This window comes from Chrysemys picta, chromosome 6, assembly GCF_011386835.1.
Source record: "Chrysemys picta bellii isolate R12L10 chromosome 6, ASM1138683v2, whole genome shotgun sequence".
Classification (NCBI taxonomy): domain Eukaryota; kingdom Metazoa; phylum Chordata; order Testudines; family Emydidae; genus Chrysemys; species Chrysemys picta.
In genome coordinates this window covers 93366428-93385343 of record NC_088796.1, presented here as the reverse complement: position 1 = coordinate 93385343, position 18916 = coordinate 93366428, and the positions used below count along the sequence as shown (strand labels likewise).

The 18916-nt window shown below is 42.1% G+C and overlaps 1 protein-coding gene across 2 annotated transcripts in view; it reads left to right on the top strand.

Moving 5' to 3' along the window:
• The window catches only part of DMRT1 (doublesex and mab-3 related transcription factor 1), an 86508-nt gene that overhangs the window by 57661 nt on the left and 9931 nt on the right, over window positions 1-18916 (top strand). The window contains exon 5 of one of the 2 annotated variants that reach the window (XM_065550436.1): window positions 5632-5680. The exons of the other annotated variant lie outside the window; for it this stretch is intronic. Within the exon in view, the coding sequence (XP_065406508.1) occupies window positions 5632-5645 (14 nt within the window). The 3' untranslated portion in view covers window positions 5646-5680. The remainder of the gene's footprint in view (window positions 1-5631; window positions 5681-18916) is intronic. 2 annotated transcript variants of the gene reach the window in all.

Genomic DNA, 18916 nt, shown 5'->3' with positions numbered 1-18916 from the left:
GACAGCCCCAGCTACCCCACCGGTGGCAGGTCTGACACACATACATGTGTAAACCCTCACCCATTCACAGGGGCTTTTAAAATAAATCAGCAGGTATCAGTCTGATCAGTTCTGTGGTTTTCCCAGCATTGGCTGGCATAACAAGACAGGGTTTTATGAGGGCATGCGTTTAGCTGGGCGATAACATTTTGTGTGAATAAAAATGTGGATTGCAAACATTTATTAAATTGAGTCCCGCGGGCTTTGTTAGGAGGCAGCCTGCTAGAGAAAAGGGGGTCCCATGAGAAAGTTTTGTCGCCGATTTGAGGAAAAGGCAAATCAAAGTACACAGTTGACCCACTGTCAGTAGTTCAGACCGATGATCCTGGCTGATCGAGGGAACCCCTTCATCACTGAATACAGCTGCAGAGAGCAACAGGCCACTGAGGAGTAGTGTCATCATGATAGCACATGACAGTGTTCACCTCCTGGCATTGCATCATTGCAATACAGTGTTTACGCAAGGCAATGTCAGTATGTAGTTGTGTGATTATTAGTGTCTTCCAGTGGCTCAGTCTGCTACAATCTCTTCTTGCTTCTCCCCGCTATTGGTTGCTGGGAGGAAAAGGTTGTTTCTCCTTACTTCACAGAGTGAGAGGCGTCACAAGCTGAGGATTGATGGTTTAGAGATGCTTATGCAACCCTGAGCCCAGTTTGTTCCTTTTTCTAGTCACTCTTTTCTTCAGGGACAGAGGGCGCTACCCAAGATGCTAAATATTTCAATAGTTACCATGCAAAGCCCTCCTCCTACTTTACAGGATCCAGAATACCCTTTTATAGAAATCCAAGTCAATGAAGCTGTCCTGTTGAGGATTTGGCCCACTGATTGTCTTACCCTTTGAATATGAAAATTTCCTGATACAAGCAAGGAGCAATGGCAATCTTATTGTCTCAGTAGACAAAACAGTAGAGAGAATGGAGGAGTTCTGTTGGACAGTAGTGATAACAGTGTGCTTACCATGACAGGCTAGTGTATTGGCGCATCGCTGTATTTTTTCCTGACTTTGCTGCCTGGACCTGATTGGCCAGTATTAAGAGGGAAAAGAGTCCCCTCTACATTGATTCCCCATTCCCTCCAGCAGGTGGTGGTCAGCTGCCTCCATAACATCCTGAGCCTGCCTGGATTGGAGACTCTGCAGATATTGTACATGAACATCCCTTTGGAAAAAAAACAAGAGATACTCGTTGCTTCTGGCCGAGTTAATTTTTCTGCAGTGCTCTAGGGAATCCCTTCCTTAAAAGGGTGAGCAGCTAGACCTTGGCTACACAGTTCCAACAAACTTGTATTATTCAGAAGTCAGAGATAAGATGTGGAGTCCTGGAACCAGTGCATAATGCCATGGCCTCTTATGGCTCCCTGTGGGTCTGCTGGTTGTGGGGGCAAAGCTGTAGTCACAGGTAAGGGATTAGGGCGAACCCCACTGTTGTCCCCATAAAAGAACGATCCAAGGAAAACGGTGAAGGATGCCACGTGCAGTTCCCTGGAAGGGGGTGATCCAGCCTATGCAGATAGCATATTAGTATGTAAGTGATTGCATGTGGCAATGAGTTGGATTATGTCTGCATGAGTTGGCTGTTTACTGCTAAGACAGGGCACTAAAATAGTAAGGAAAAGTTCCACGAGAAGAGTGTGTAAGTAACTTGTCACGCACAGTGGGTGAGGTAGTAGGGGACAATGGCCCGCTCTATGCAGCTTAACTAGAGACAGGTAATGTTGGATCAGCAGGGTCCATCATTCACAAAGATACATAAGTGTATTTATACGCTGTGCATAAATAATACCAGTGTATGTTGCATGTACATGATGTATATAACCATTCAGGGAAAGGGGTGAAGGGTGAATATCAAAGCTTGTGGTTGGGATTTCTTCACTTAGTTCCCATTAACATGCCACCCAACCAGGGTTTTTAATTCTAAGGTTCAGGGTAAGCGGTGAGGTTATTTTCAATGCATGGTTCCTCACAGGCATAGCTTAGGCCAAGTACAAGTTGAATAACCTTCAGGAAAGCTGTGCTGTCCTTCTGTCGGCCGCTGTCTTTGAAAATTGCCTGCAGAGTTAGTGAGCAGGAACAGTTAAGATTTACAAACAATGATGAAGCTTGTCATGCATCTTTCACCATTCATCATCTAGGTACCGTGGCTGGGCGGTGAAGTGTTCTTCATAAAAACCAGCTCAGTGTGAAATACACCTCGCAGCAATGTTTACTGCTCTGAAACTCGTCAGCAGCCCTTTATAGTAAATCCAGATTGCGATGTGACATTACAGTATATCATTGCAGAGCGCGCTGGGGTTTACACTAGGAATGAGTGCAGTTCACACCAGATGAGATGTCCAAATTGAGTTATGTAGGAATTTGGCTGTTATATGGGGATAGCTTTTGTTTTCTGAGGCCTGAAAGTTAGCTTTATATTATATATATATCTACACATACATACACTTATAGGTGTGGATGCATACATCTATATAGAGATATATACATATGTGTATCTGTAGATAAATACACTTATATAGGTATATACACGAACAGATATATACACTACGTGGACATGTATATCTTTATATAGCATAAGCATATGTCTATGTAAGTCATTTCTTAATATAGACTAATGTATTTTCACTGTTTGTCTAATAACCATATTTTAATATTGACTATTTAGTACATAAATACATTTTATCTTTATTTTTTTTCAAACAAGTACTGTTGAAAATACAGTTATTTAAGGTCCACAGAATTATAGTCCCTGCCTACAAAGTTCAAAGGGGAATTGGCTCAAGTTGTTTTGTAGGATTGTAACACATAATTTTAATATTGATTTTATAGGAAGAAACCCAGTGTCTAATTAAAGTTAGTTGCATGTCATTTATGTGGGGGGGGGGGGTGGAAGAAGCAGGACTCACAGTCTGTCTTAAGTTACACCCCGATGCTAGCTGAATCCAGTGATGTTGCAGAGTGTAGCTGGGGGCAGAATTTGGCCTATGGTCTTTACTTCTGAGATTTACAAGTTTTACTTGTTTGTTAATTTTTTAGTGGGTACCAAAGTCCCAATGCTTTTTTCAATGCACGTCTCTGACAGCTTGAAAGCTGCTGCTCTGAGAAGCAGGGTTGTTGGACTTTATCCAAAATCTTCAAAAATATGGAAACTACAGAATTTACTGTATCATTGGTGTAGCAGAGAGTTTATTTCCATTGGACCCATATTGTTATATATGAGCTCATTGAAAGTAAGCGTCTAAGATAAAATAGTAGCTGATTATGTCCAATTAAAAATGTAAGAAATCCATGTAAAATAGGCATGCCACTGAGTCGTTACATGAACTGACAGATCTATGTACAGTATTGAATCAGGGATGCTTTAGTCTGAAAGATATCGGGGGCTAAGAGATGATAGCTTCGTGGACCATACAGCACCCACTATTGGTCAGCACACACAACAGGTGCAGTAACTATCCTGCTACCCTCTTGAAGCTAGATGCTCTGATGGCAGCTAGCCAGTGAAAAATGAAGGGCAACAATGGAGATTGCTTTAAAATCCTTACCAAGCTATCATAGTTTTATTTCTGCCATGAGCGCAGAGGATTGGACTAGATGACCCCTCGAGGTCCCTTTCAGTTCTGTGATTCTGTTTCATTCCAAATAAGCTGAAGTTGATGGAAATAGTTTGAGATTCTATGCTCTTCAGGGTAGTGACTGTGTTTTCCTTTGTATTTAGAAAGCCTGTAGCACATTTTGGATACTACCACATAAAATATCTCGTATATTTCATTTAAATCTTTGGGTTTTGTGAGTTTATATCTGTTAACTTTTTCAGCCCGCGGGGAGGTGTAAAATTAATAAAGTATCATATTTACTTTTAGATCTCTCATCTCCATACATTTACCATAGCTGTAGCTTATTTTACACAATTGTAAATAGCCAACACGACTACATTGATGAACAAAAACAATACACAGTACAATTATTTGTACTCAAACTATTTTAAATGAGTACCCACAGTGAAAACAGATACTCTATGATTTTTGTCAATGAAGTCACTTTTTTCCAAATCAGTGCACTTTCCTCAAATATGTGTTTAGTAGTTATTGAATTTCATAGGTGCATTCAATAAAAGTCTTACATACATGCAATATACATTTCACAATCTAAGTGTAGACTTTTGTGGGTAGGGGGTGGGTTAATCATACGCATGCCTTACATATGCAAGTAGATTTTTAGACTTTCTTATACTGAGAATCTGTGTCAGAATCAGTAAGTTGATAGTGTGTTAATGCTGCATGGTTCTTTAGCAGAAAAAGTGTAAAAATTTTAAAGAAACCCTATTAAGTTTCCTTTTCATTTTCTTTGGGACCATTATTACCGAGGAATTGCATCTTTCTGGTTTGTTTGGTTTGTTGTGGGAGAAGGAGAAGCAAATCTGGAAATCATCTTTTACATTAATCTTGTGGTTTGTATTAGGGGTGTGGGGAGTGAAGCCTGTCATTTGAAGTGTGCAGGTCTCAGGTGGCTGCGTATCGAACCAAAGGAACATGTCTTTTGTCTCTTGACCTGCTTTGGGCACTCTTTCAAACTAATAACTTTGCTAACCCGCAGGATTCAGGCATACAATAAATAGTGGCTTGATGTAGTGATGTTCCAACATTGATGGGAGAGTTGAGATCCATATTAGACATTCCTAGTGCTATATCTGGCTTTCAATTTAATTTCCCATCTTTACATGTGCCTGTTCCCGTCCTGGTGCTGGCAAGTTGATTTAAAATGTCACAGCATTGGGTAGGCTCCCAACATACATGGCTGAAATTTGGGAAAATATTCTGAAGAGATGAAACGTTACAGCTAATGTTGATGGGGTACATTTTGAAGTGCTAATGTCTGTTGGAAATGTTGCTGTCCAGACACCTCAAAATTAGATTTAAAATGTGTAGGCATTGAATTTGATTTTAAAGAAAAGATGATAACTTGCATGTCAAGCTAAGTCACTCTACTCTGCATCACTTTCACCCCTCAGCAGTGAAATGTCATTTGCTTACAAAGACCCTCCAGAAAGGCAAGGTACAATTGTAAAAACATGATTCCTCACGATTGTAAAAACAGCACATGAGGAAATAGCTCAGAACAGGGGGGTCGGGGGGAAGGGAGAACTGCATCACAAATAAGCTAACAATACGTTGGCTGAGTCTAATGACTGGCTTATAGCATCCAGGAGTTGTCAATCACACCTTAATGTTTAGAGAAGTGAAAAGTCAATGTGTAGTTGTTTAATTTGACATGACTCTCGGGTTGAGAAAGTGTAATAGCTAGAGGGGACAGTTAAGTAGCTGTGCTCCATGTCAGCCTGTCTCGCTCCGACTACTGCACTAAACGCTTTCCTGATGAGCGATAGATTTGGTTAAATACCAGGATAATTGCTAGCTACAGCACCCGGCACTCGTGTAATGCCTTGTACTACATCTGTATTAGCGCTTGCCTCAGGCTGCTTGAGGTTTCTGCCATAAAGAGAACACGTATGTTCCATTATATTATTCTCTTTTGGTTTTGAAGAGCAATTGTTGCAGAGCTAAATGGGCTGTAATAAATTATATTTCTTTTCCCCTAGACCTGTTGAAGTAGATCAGACATGCAAATATCAAACCTGCTTTTTGCTTGTAAGTAATTTTTTGTTTGCCTACCATACCAAGAGCTCACACTACTACTTAGACAAAGAAGTTTTTCACTTTAAGATTGTAAATCTCAGACCTTTACAACTAACTCAGCAGGCTGGTATAAAGCCAAATAACTAATTTTACATGCTGTGGAACAATTTGCTTTTAACACACTCGATTTCTTCAAGTAAATGAGATTATCAGACAAAAGTATATTGATGCTTGATGTGCGTAATAACACAGTATTTTACAGTGACATTCTCAGTTCTAATTAAAATGGTGTAATTCGATTCTAATTGTGTCTTTCCATTCCATCATACTTAAAATATCAAGAGCATTTAAAAGGAGAGAACTTGACATGGCTCAGTTATTTCAGCTAAAGTAGGGGCTACAGCATGTGTACTAACTACCCATTGATTTCAATGAGACTTTGCATAGTGTAGCTGCAATGGCTCCATATTGCGCATTCTGTATGTGTCACTCACAGTGCACATACCTGTCACCTGGCATCACTGTGAAGCTGTGCATGCTAACAGCTCCATGACATCTAGCGACACTGTACACCGTAATAGCTCTGTAAGGTCAATTGGAATTTATTGTTCAAAAACCTCCATACCAAACTGAAAAGGGGTTAAAAATCTGGGTCAAGGCTTTTACTCCGTTGCTAGTTCTCCCCTTTTGTGTCTGGATGTGGAAGGGGTCATGCGAAAAGCACGCAAGCATAAGTGAGGACTAGGGCTGGTTGAAAATCTGTAAGAATGTTTTATGGGAAAAAAATCATTAACCAAAAAAAAAATCATAAAATGTTCTTAGAAATGTTATGATTTTTTTATTACAAAAGAAGTTTTGGTTTCAAAGTGATGTGGGAATTGGGCATGTAGGTTCATATGAAAATCCCCATCAAAAAGGAAAAAAAAGGATAAACAGTGGGATTTACCACAAAAAAATCAAAACAAAAACAATTGACATTCTTGAATTTACTTCATGTCTGTCTCCAAGGGATACTGTTAGCTTTAACACCAGGTGTCTGTGGCTCTCGCACCAGCATAAAATCATGAGTACCTAGTAAGTCAGTGGAGTTATATTAGTGTAATGCTGCCATGAGGACAGGTCCAATATGCTGTAGCCAAATACATATATTTAGCTAGAGGATAGCACTAATGACATCTTAGATTGTCAAAAGGGAAACAATATTTTCAGTCCAGTTCATTGCTAGTTTTGCTATTTTACTTTTTCCTCCTGTCATCTTGGACAGAGAAAAATAAATGAACTCCCTTTCCCTTTAGTTTATTAATCAGTTTCCCCTTCAAGTTCTTTCTCAGTTTTGTTTTCAGTCACTGCAGGGAAAGGTGTTTTTTCCCCCCCAAAACAACTGTTTTCACTGGATTGTGTTTAAATGTGATAAAATTTCTAGTGACTATTGGTTGCATAAAAGGATGTTTCAATAACATTTCAATTTCGAGTCAAATTTAAGATCCCCTAATACTCCTAATCAGGTCCTTAAGTGACTTAGGTTCCTAATTGTTTGCAGTGTTGTTATATCCAAACAGTTCATAAATACACTTGAGGGTCAGAGCCTAAAGGCTAGATTCACAAAGGGACTTAAGTGTTGCAGTGCTCAGCTTAAAATACCAAACTTTTAGGCACTTTTCTGTCAGTGGAATTCTTAGTTAGGCATGCAGGATCCCTATATAATGCAAAGAGAAAGTTAGCTTCCTAAGAATGGGATTCACAGAAGCCAGCAAGCTAAGTGGAGATCCAACTAACCTAGCCAATAGGAAATGCAAAGGAAAGGTGCGGGCCTAAGCCCCACCTCTCTCAGGGCCAAATGAAGGTGCTTTCTTCCACTCAGCATTCACAACTGTGAACCTCTCCTGGAGTTAGGTACCCTGGACAGGTCAGTCCTTTCTCGTGACAAAATGGGGGGCGAGGGAGGGGCATGCAGAGCATGGATTCAAACCTAAGTCTCCTAACCACTTGGCTTATTGGGTATAAGTACTACTACCACCACCACAGAGCAGCTGGCACGATCAGGATTTTAGTAGTTTTGTGGAGGCAAAAATGTAGGCATCATGAGGACTGTGCCAGCAGCAACTTAGACACAACTAAACTTAGGTGGCGGCTGAGTGGAGATTTTGAGGATCTCATTGGCATCTAAATGTTGGATTTAGGTACCAAAGGGAGTGGGTCTAATCCAAAGTATCTCAGTTACTTTTGAAAATGGGACTTAATCTGAACTAGGAAAACTGTCAAAAGCCTGTTTTACGAGACTGAAGAGCATTTAATTCCAGGAGTAATCCTGTTCAAATTGGTGTGGCTGCTTGTGTAGTAGGATACCACTCAATGGGAGTAATGATGTCAGAATCAAGCCTGAAGCACTCACCTATATTCTGTACTAATATGAGCTTTTAAACAGAGTTTTTACAGGTCTTCAGCAAAAGCTTGGCAGTTAATTTTTAAGTGGAAAAAGTCTTCAGTGCACATCAGCATTTCTCTCTTTAATACTACTATTGTGTCAGCAGAAATAAATATAAATATAACACAGTGGGTCTGTCATATGACTAATGATATATAAAACTTCATTTTATATATTTGACTAAATCAAAGATCTTTTTAGTTTAGTTTTTGTCCTTATTTTCTAAAGTAAGAATGACGTCACTGGAGGGATTCCTAAGCATCTGAGGGTATGAGTCCCATAAACAGCAACATTCTTACCCTTTTAAAACACTTTTTAAAATGTACTGTCCATTTTTGCTGTATATCTTGATCAGTTCTTATTGAACTACTGTACTACAATGCTGCTTGACTTGCTTCCAAATTGAAGTTAATATTTAAAGAATATTAAGTCACTTTAGAGTCTTTGGTGATTTTAAACTGTAAAGTCATGTCAGTTTTAATTGATAAATGATCAGGGTTATTCTTTTCCCCCCAGCTTTAAATTCTGGCCACCATCATTGGCGATACCACACAAAGACCCGCAAAACTCCCTGTGCCTGCAGCAGTGCAGGATCAGGTCCTGGGTCTGTCTCTTCTCAGCATAGAAGTCTATATTATAACAACATTTAAAAAAAATAAATCTGTTCCTGGCAAGTAAAAATCTATTGTTTCTATCTTAACAGATCATTTTAATTATATTTGGGATTTTATTTAGTTAATAGGTATCCTTTTGATTTCCAAAAGCTTTGCAAATCATGTACAGAAATCTTTAAGCTGTGTAGGATGGCACTTTTGCATGAAGCTAGTATTTTCTGAAATTAACTACTTACTTAAGCATGAAAGAGCTGAGCTGTTTGATTACTCTGTGCATACAATAAGCTCTTTTACTTTTGCTTTATAGATTTAAAGGGGTAGCATCAATTCACCTTTCTGTGACTGAGTCTGCTGCTGCACCCTGGTTTCTTCCCTCCTTGCCCAGACAGCCAGGATCTATAGCCAACCGAGTTGTAGAATTTCTGCACCCTCTAGGACTCTCCTGCTCAAAGTTTCTCAGTTTCATTCCTGCCTCACAGGGGATCAGAAGCCCGACAGGCAGCCTGTGGCTGCCTGGATGTTGCCTTGGCACTCTTCTTACAAATTATGGGCCTGAGAAGGGTTCCTTAGACAAGGAGCCCTCTGTTTCCTATGCTGCCTGCAGCAGGTCTCTGTTTGACTGACTGCGGAGAGTGCAGCAGTCTTACCCTGCTAGCCCAGACCAGCAGACTAGAGCTGCCGAGCCAATGACATCATGAAGGTCCGTCCTGTGATTCCATCCCAGCTAGGGTGACCAGATAGCAAGTATGAAAAATTGGGACAGAGTGTGGGGGGGGTGCGGGGGGGTGGGGTGGTGGTGGTGGTAATAGGCACCTATCTAAGAAAAATCCCCAAATATCGGGACTGTCCCTATAAAAGTGGGACATCTGGTCACCCTAATCCCAGCAGGCTAGAGTCCCCTAGCCAGTGTTCTCACAGAAGCTTGTAGCTTGATTTAAGCCCTGAAAATGAAGTGTTGAGCCAGTAGCTTCTCGGGATGGCTGCCCACGTATCATCCCAGCCATCCAGAGGGGCTGGGACACAGGCCTGTGACTTACCATCAGACCAGCATGCTAAAGCAGCTGAGCTGGTGCCATCAGAGAAGTCTGAACCCTGATATCAGTCCAGCGCATCAGTCATAGAAACTTGTGCCTGATAGCAGATCAGCACTCCAGAGTTGCGGCGCGAGTAACACTCTGTGAGGCCTCAACCTTGACATTAGTCTGGCAAGCCAGCAGTACTTAGCCATGAGCTCAAAGCTGTCTGTCTCTTGACATCAGACTGGCAGGCTAGTGCTGAGCCAGTAGCCTCACAGGGCTTGTGCCTTGATATCAACCCAGCAGCCTAAAGCGGCTGAGATAGTTACCTCATAAACACATGTGCCTTAATATCAGACCATCATGCCAAAGCGGCTGAATTAGTGAACTCCTATGTGTTGACATCAGACCAGCCAGCTTAAGGAGCTGGGCCAGTAACTTCACAATGGGAATGTGCCTTGGCATCATCCCAGCAAGCTAGAGCCCTGATCCCCCACGGAGTTCTGTGCCTTGACATTATACCCTCAGGCTTAAGCTGCTGAAGTAGTGACCTCATAGAGGCCCTATCCTTTACCTCAGCCCAGCCACACAATGGCTGCCGAGTCAGCAATCTGACCAGAGACCTGTGCTTTGGCATCAGCCCTGCGTGCTAGTGGTATTAAGCTCATGATTTCACAGAGGTCTGTGTGTTGACATCAGAGCAGCTTATTATTCCTGTCCTTATTTCTTTGGACTGCAGTAGTGCTTGGGGTACCAACCAAAGCTCAGGGCCCCATGCTAAACCAATGAGTTCCCAGAGATCTCGCTCTTGACGTCACCCCAACAAAGTAAAGACACTTCACAGAAACTTATGCCTCTAAATCAGCCCAGCAAGGTAGAGATGCCCGTCGTAGGGTTGCCAACTTTCTAATCGCACAAAACCGAACACCCTTGTCCCGCCCCTTCTCTGAGGCTCCGCCCTGCTCACTCCATCTCCCCTCCCTCTGTCGCTTGCTCACCCTCACTCACTCGCTCATTTTCACTGGGCTGGGGATGGTCCCTTTTCGACCGGGTGTTCCAGTTGAAAACCAGACACCTGGCAACCCTACAAGTCAGTGACCTCACAGCACCCTTCCACTATACAGCAGATAAAGCTAGAGGGCCCGAGTCAGTAACCTCAGAGGGTCCTCTGCCTTGACATCAGCTCATCAAGCTAGAGACATTGAGCCAATGAGCTCACCAGGGCCTGTACCTTCGCATCAGCCATATCATCACCCCTGGTGCTGTGGTACTACAGGTCATATCAATAGTATTATGATAATGTGACATTAATGTCACCCAAAGTCTTAAATGCAACATTCACCAAAAATACTAATTTCTTGTAAGAAGATATTTTCTTATTGTAGATAAATAATGAATTATATTATTTCTTAGTTGTACCGTTTATGCTTTTAGAGTCAGATACTAACATATAGCTTTTTGTTCATTTGTGGCTTTGTCGTGAACCCAGGGCATTATGGAACGGTGACATGGGGGGAGAAAAAAACTCCAAGCAACTAATCCTCTCAGAGGCTGCTGGGAGAGTGAGGAGTTTAGGGTCTACATAAGCCAAACCTAGCTCATTTCAGGGGTGGGTAAGCTCCAGGGAGGTACTGAGTTTGAAGAGAATTCAGCACAGGCTGGGGCCTGCTTCCCCAGGATACTTTGTACTTGCCTGAGAGGTAAGAGAACTTATGGGGAAATAGAACTAAAGACTTTGGGTGTAGAAGTTGATGATGATAAACTGAATATTGATACATCTTTTTATAAGAACTCCTACATTCTACCTGCTCTCTTTCCCTTTCCCCCCCCAACCCTTCCGTGGCAGTCAGGTTATCCTGGCCCACCAGACAATAGGTTGGTGACCTATTTAGAGCTGTTGGATTTGGGGCTTAGCTGAAGAGCCAAGTCATGTTAGTGATCTGCCAAATTCCCTAGAACTGGTGAGCATCCACTGGTTCCTGCCCTGGAGCAGAACAGAAGGTAGATTGTGGCTCTGTCTCCTGTTTTTGCCCCTGCTTTGCAGAGCGAGTAACTGTACTTGGAGCAGCCTAATCCTCCTAGCCTGATGGTGTAGCTACACCAGCTGGCACATTGGGAAGCTAGGTGGGGGCGAACAGGGGCAAGGCTGGCCAACTCCCCACCTTGTTCTCATCCATTCATGCCTCTTTGCCCCGGGTTAAGACAGTGGTCCTGCAGAGTCTGCTGTCCTCCCTGTGCTGCTACCCATGATGCAAGTAGCTGGTGCAAAGGAGCTTCCTTGCACCCCCATGCTCCCCTGTACTGCCACACTCTAGCCCATAATAAACACCTATTTCTAAACTATATGTAGGAAATTGTATTTCTGTTCACTTCAGATATGCACTTTGATCTCCTTTCCTTTTCATTTGTGTGCGAGAAGATGCTGTGGACATGACATTAGGTTAGTGTTTGAAATATGGAAGACTACTTAAAACGATAATGGCAGCCACAGATACACTACAGACAGTGGAAACAGAAGGCAGTTTCCCCAAAACAGACCTGCTTCCATGAAATATTTGAGAAGTAGATGCAAAATTAGGCAAAGTAGATTATGGAGACAGAAGCCTTAGCAAAGCTTACTACTAATATAGAACCAGTTTCTGATACCCTTACTCACATTGAATTGTATCATACTCCACAAGTGCTCCCAGGGAAGTCAGTGGGTCCACTCGTGTAGTAGGAGCACTCAGTATGAACAGGATATCAGAACCCGGACCTTTGTGATTTTGAGAATATTAATGTGAGCTACTGCTGTCAGGATGAAGTACTGTGGCTCCAAATATGTTCTGCAGGTCTGGCCTTTGGAAGATATCTTTACTAAATTCCTTTTTGCAAAGTAGTTGTGCGTTCTACCAGCTACCAAAGAAAAACCCCACCCTGATGCCCTACTATTTTGTAACCATTTGTAACTGATCGTGGCTGTGATTTTAGTTGTTGCTCTGAGTATTTGGAAAATATTTTCAAAACCAAGGCCCTAAGTTTTGCCCATAAAATAAGCATCTGGCACACACAGATAGGTAATCATGCATATCGACACACACAAAACAAGTCACGTCATGCGCCAAATGGGTGCTTGTGTGTGCAAGCAGAAAGCTGCCTGGATAGTTAAACATTTTGCATAAGAAATGAGCTGTGTGTGCAGACACTCATATTTTAGGCTTCTTTATTTATTTATTTAAATGTAGCCCTTAGTTACCAAAAATAAGAAAACAGTTCCAAAAACGGATTCAGTGCACAAATTCTTCAGTACTGGCACTGTTTCCTGCTCATCTTTTGAAAAGCAGTGTCCCAGGACACTACTCCTATTGGGAGTTAGCCCTGGACTTTCTGAGTTTCAGTAGACTATGTGTATGCGCTAACTGATTAAGGCATAGGCCTGGGAATCAAGAGACCTGGATTCACTTCTCATTTCTGCAGAGTCTTGCTGTATGACCTAAAGCGAGTTGCTTAACTTCTGAGTCTTTTGTTTCCTTTCTGTAAAGTTGAGAACCATGGCAACACCAAGCCTAGCTCATAGCAGTTCTGTGACACTGAATTGTCTGCTTGGAAGTCATCAGATGGAAAGGTGTTACGGAAATGCAAAGTCTGATGGATGGTGATGATGATGATAAATGCCCACTCTCTCAAAAGGTTCAAATTTCAATTTAGAGTGAATCTTGCTTTCTAACTTTCTAAAAGTGTGGAAAGTGTCTGAAATGAGAACTTCGTTGCAAAGTGTATCTATTTGCAGAAAGCATTAGCGGCCAAATTTTCAGCTGATATAAATCAGGGGACTTCAATGGAACTATGCCATTGTATACCTGCTGAGAATCTGGCCCTTGCAGAATTGCAGAGGTTGGCAAATATTTTACACAAGAGGTTGAGTAGCCATCCACTTTTCATACTATGGGTCATATCCTTGGTTGGTGTCTATTGGTTGACCTAAGTGGAGCTTGACAATTTATACCAGCTGCGGATCAAGCCCCATGTTCCTTGCTATGTCCCTAGATAATTTAGAGCAAGGACACTCTTGTGCTTCCTGGAGCTTTGACTGGGATGGGGCACTTCCACACTGTTCCCAGCACTGGGCTGTGGCTTAGTTGCCATAGGTTAAGCTTCAAATTTTAGTTTGTCTGTTTCAGATAGGCTAGAACACTGTTTTTAAAAGTGACACTTAAATCATCTCTGCAATATGCAGTGCAATCACCTGGCATCTTAAAGATGCTATATTCCTGCGTGGGAATTGATGTCTGGAGTTTGTTTTGAGTGGGATTCTCAAAAAAGGCATAACCTGGAAGTTCTCTCTTCCCCACCTGTAAGTATGGGGGAGGGGAGCCTTGTTTAATTGTTTCAAAGATTATTTTTAAGGGAATTTAAAGTCAGGGGATGAGGAGAATTTAACAAATGGAGATCTTTCCCAGCTCTTGGTTTCTGATTACAGCAGAAACAGCCCCGCCTTCCATTTCACTAAGAGTACAAGCATGAACTAGAAAAGAATGAGATAATCCATGATAGAGCAGGTTGAATAAAGATCCATTCATATCTTCACTTTTTATCCCTTGTTCTGAGTGCCAAGAATTAATGCTGTTGGAAAGTACACAATGAGCTTGCCAAACTGTGGGCATCTAAAATAATCCTAATTACTTTAAATGTTAGTGAGAAAGGCAGGAGTTTGACAGCAGAAAAGGATTCTATTGTGAAATAGTGGATACGTGTTACATGGCATTCACTGGACATGATTTTGTTTCAAATGCTGAGGCCTGGCATTATACGGGAGATGAGCCAGAGGTATTGTTTATGAAATTTTCATCAGCAGTAATGTGTATCTGTGAAAATCTTTAGGGCCACATTATGTTGTGTTAAGATATAAATGAAGAGGGAAAGTGTCACAATTTGCTTTTCTTCCCCCATTTTTATTTTAACTTTAAATGTTTCAGTATTGAGTCAACATAAAACAGATATTTAAGTGGATTGATCAGGAAAAGTTTTAAGAGTAAGTAATGATTGAATGGCACATTGAAATGAGTCTAATGTGTTCCAAAGGCAGGACCCTATCTGAGTTTTGGATTATTGTCATTATTTGATAGTTACAGGATATTAGCATCCAGTGGTCTGTTCGGCTCAGGCCCCACTGTGCTAGATGTTGTACAAACACATAGGAAGTCAAAATGCCTCCTCCAGAGAGCGTACGATCTGAGACCCTGACCTGGCACTGAGCTCCTTGGAAATGGACCCTCTTGAGTTCAGTGAGGCATTGTGGGTGCAACAATCTGGTTGTGTAGAACTCACTGCAGGATCAGGGCCTAAGGTGACAAATGGAGGCCGGGAGGGTAGGGATACAGTCTATATAAGTGCCCACTAACCCCATCTACTCCTTGAGCCATCTTTAACAGCAAAGATTTGAAGGAGGAGGGTGCAGTAGCCTAATGGGTTAGTTCAGGGAAGGCAATGCGGAATAATGTGAGCATGTACTTTCAGAGCCTCTCATGTGGGAGAGCCAGAAATACAAAGGAGAAGAACCTCAGTTCTTTTAAAAATGAAGTTTCCAGTTCTTTTCATTTCAAAGGGAGCCTTGAAAATATGTAACCAATGAACATTTCCCCTAAAGATCCAGATTATGTATAGTTCCCTAGCACAAGCAGCTGGGCTTCACTCCTGCAGCAGGAGGCAGATGGAAAGGTAGGTGCTAAAGATGCATACACATTTTATACTTATTATTAATGAGTCGTAAGTATTATTGGCCAGTTGGACTTAAAATTTTCATACTTCCTGTTTGTGTCAGGCTGAGTATTTTTAAAAGCTTCAGCAAAAATGGTTCCAAAAATGCTCTAAGAAAGAAGTTTGGGAAACATAGGTATCTTTGCTAATGTTTTGTTTTTTTTTAAATTCCATCCATTTTTCTGAAGATCTCTAGCATTTCCATGCTTTGGAGCAGAAATTAGAAATTCAGCATGGGAAAATGCCTTTTGCTCTCCCCATAAAAATCGGTTAAGAGTTGGTTGAGTTCGCAGCCTCGAAAATCACCATAGGCATATATTCTATCGATTTTAGCAGCAAGCCTGGGTTAGTGTTTTTGTTGTGTGGTGTGTGGTTGCTGGTGAGTATTTGCTTCAGGTTGGGGGGGCTGTCTGTAAGCGAGGACTGGCCTGTCTCCCAAGATCTGTGAGAGTGAGGGATCGACATTCGGGATAGATTGTAGCTCCTTGATGATGTGCTGGAGAGGTTTTAGTTGGGGGCTGAAGGTGACGGCTAGTGGTGTTCTGTTACTTTCTTTGTTGGGCCTGTCCTGTAGTAGGTGACTTCTGGGTATTCTTCTGGCTCTGTCAATCTGTTTCTTCACTTCAGCAGGTGAGTATTGTAGTTTTAAGAATGCTTGATAGAGATCTTGTAGGTGTTTGTCTGAGGGACTGGAGCAAATGCGGTTGTATCTTAGAGCTTGGCTGTAGACCATGGATTGTGTGATGTGGTCTGGATGAAAGCTGGAGGCATGTAGGAAAGTATAGCGGTCAGTAGGTTTCCAGTATAGGGTGGTGTTTATGTGACGATCACTTATTACCACTGTAGTGTCCAGGAAGTGGATCTCTTGTGTGGACTGGTCCAGGCTGAGGTTGATGGTGGGATGGAAATTGTTGAAATCATGGTGGAATTCCTCAAGGGCTTCTTTTCCATGGGTCCAGATGATAAAGATGTCATCAATGTAGTGCAAGTAGAGTAGGGGCGTTAGAACAACGCTTCCTCAGCTCTCGTCCCCTAAGTCAGCCATAAAAATGTTGGCATACTGTGGGGCCACGAGGGTATCCATAGCAGTGCCGCTGACTTGAAGGTATACATTGTACCCAAAACGCCTACAAGATCTCTATCAAGCATTCTTAAACTACAATACCCACCTGCTGAAGTGAAGAAACAGATTGACAGAGCCAGAAGAATACCCAGAAGTCAGCTACTACAGGACAGGCCCAACAAAAAAAGTAACAGAACACCACTAGCTGTCACCTTCAGCCCCTAACTAAAACCTCTCCAGCGCATCATCAAGGAGCTACAACCTATCCTGAAGGATGATCCCTCACTCTCACAGATCTTGGGAGACAGGCCAGTCCTCACTTACAGACAGCCCACCAACCTGAAGCAAATACTCACCAGCAACCACACACCACACAACAAAAACACTAACCCAGGAACCTATCCTTGCAACAAAGCCCGATGCCAACTCTGTCCACATATCTACTCAAGGGACACCATCATAGGACCTAATCACATCAGCCACACAATCAGAGGCTCGTTCACCTGCACATCTACCAATGTGATATATGCCATCATGTGCCAGCAATGCCCCTCTGCCATGTACATTGGCCAAACCGGACAGTCTCTACACAAAAGAATAAATGGACACAAATCAGACATCAAGAATTAGAACATTCAAAAAATCGGTCGGAGAACACTTCAACCTCCCTGGTCACTCAATTACAGACCTAAAAGTCGCAATTCTGCAACAAAAAAACTTCAGAAACAGACTCCAACGAGAAACTGCAGAACTGGCATTAATTTGCAAAGTGGACACCATTAAATTAGGCTTGAATAAAGACTGGGAGTGGATGGGTCATTACACAAAGTAAAAACTATTTCCCCATCCTAATTCTCCCCCTACTGTTACTCACACCTTCTTGTCAACTGTTTGAAATGGGCCATCCTGATTATCACTACAAAAGTTTTTTTTCTCCTGCTGATAGTAGCCCTTAATTGATCAGTCTTGTTAGAGTTGGTATGGCAACACCCATTTTTTCATGTTCTCTGTATTATATATACAATATTCCTATTGTATTTTCCACTGCATGCAGCTGATGAAGTGGGCTTTAGCCCACGAACACTTATGCCCAAAGAAATTTGTTAGTAATATTCAGATTACTCCCAGGCCCAAAGGACCAGTCACTTACCCCAAGTCAGTTGCAACTTAGATCTCACACCAAAGACAACACTTGAAGCCAAACCTGTAATAAACTATCTAAAGATTTATTAATTAGGAAAAGGAAATAAGAGTTATTTACAAGGTTAAATCAGGTAAACATAACTCACACAAATGAGTGCTGTCCATTAAGTTTCAAAAGGTAATAGAAGCTTCTATAATAAGCAAGCTCTGTATATCCCTTTGGGCTAACACAGGCTAAACACAGGATCACTTGCTTATGCCTAGAAAACCTTCCCCTTGAAAGTCCAAGCAACATAAGAGAGAGTTTTTTCTTGTTAGGGGTTTTTGTCCCATTCCCATTCTCTGAGCTGCCAGTTCAGCTGATGGGAGAGAATTCACTTTCATGTCTCCTCTTCATGGGCTGGGTGAGTGACGGTGTCAAGGTTCCTTCCCCACTCTGAACTCTAGGGTACAGATGTGGGGACCTGCATGAGAACCTCTAAGCTTAACTACCAGCTTAGATCTGGTTTTGCTGCCACCACCCAAATTATTTATGAGTCATTTGGGAAACTCTGTCTACCTCCCCCCCCCAGATTATCTCCCTCCCAAGTACTATAACCCTTCCCTGGGTAGCCTTGAGAGACTTTTTCACCAATTTCCTGGTGAATACCAATCCAAACCCTTGGATCTTAAAACAATGAGAAATTAACCATAACCCCTCCTTTCCCCCCTGGTGAGTCCAGATCCAATCCCCTTGGATCTTAAAACAAGGAAAAATCAATCCGGTAAAAATCATCTCTGTAAAATCAGGATGGTAATAACTTTACAGAGTAATCAGATTCAAAGAGCCCAGAGGAACCTCCTCTAGCCTTAGGTTCAAAGTTACAGCAAACAGAGGTAAACCCTCTAGCAAAAGGAACATTTACAAGTTGAGAAAACAAAGATAAACCTAACACGCAGGGCTGGCTCCAGGCACCAGCCTGGCAAACAGGTGCTTGGGGCGGCCGCTCCGGAGAGGGGCGGCACGTCCAGGTATTTGGCGGCAATTCGGCGGACGGTCCCTCACTCCCGCTGGGAGTAAACGACCTTCCGCCGAATTGCCGCCACAAATCGCAATTGCGATCACGGCTTTTTTTTTTTTTGGCTGCTTGGGGCTGCTTTTTTTTTTTGGCTGCCTGTCCTGCTAACATGCTTTGTCTTGCTGTTACTTACAAGTTTGAAATATGAGAGACTTGTTCAGAAAGATTTGGAGAGCATGGATTGATGTCCGGT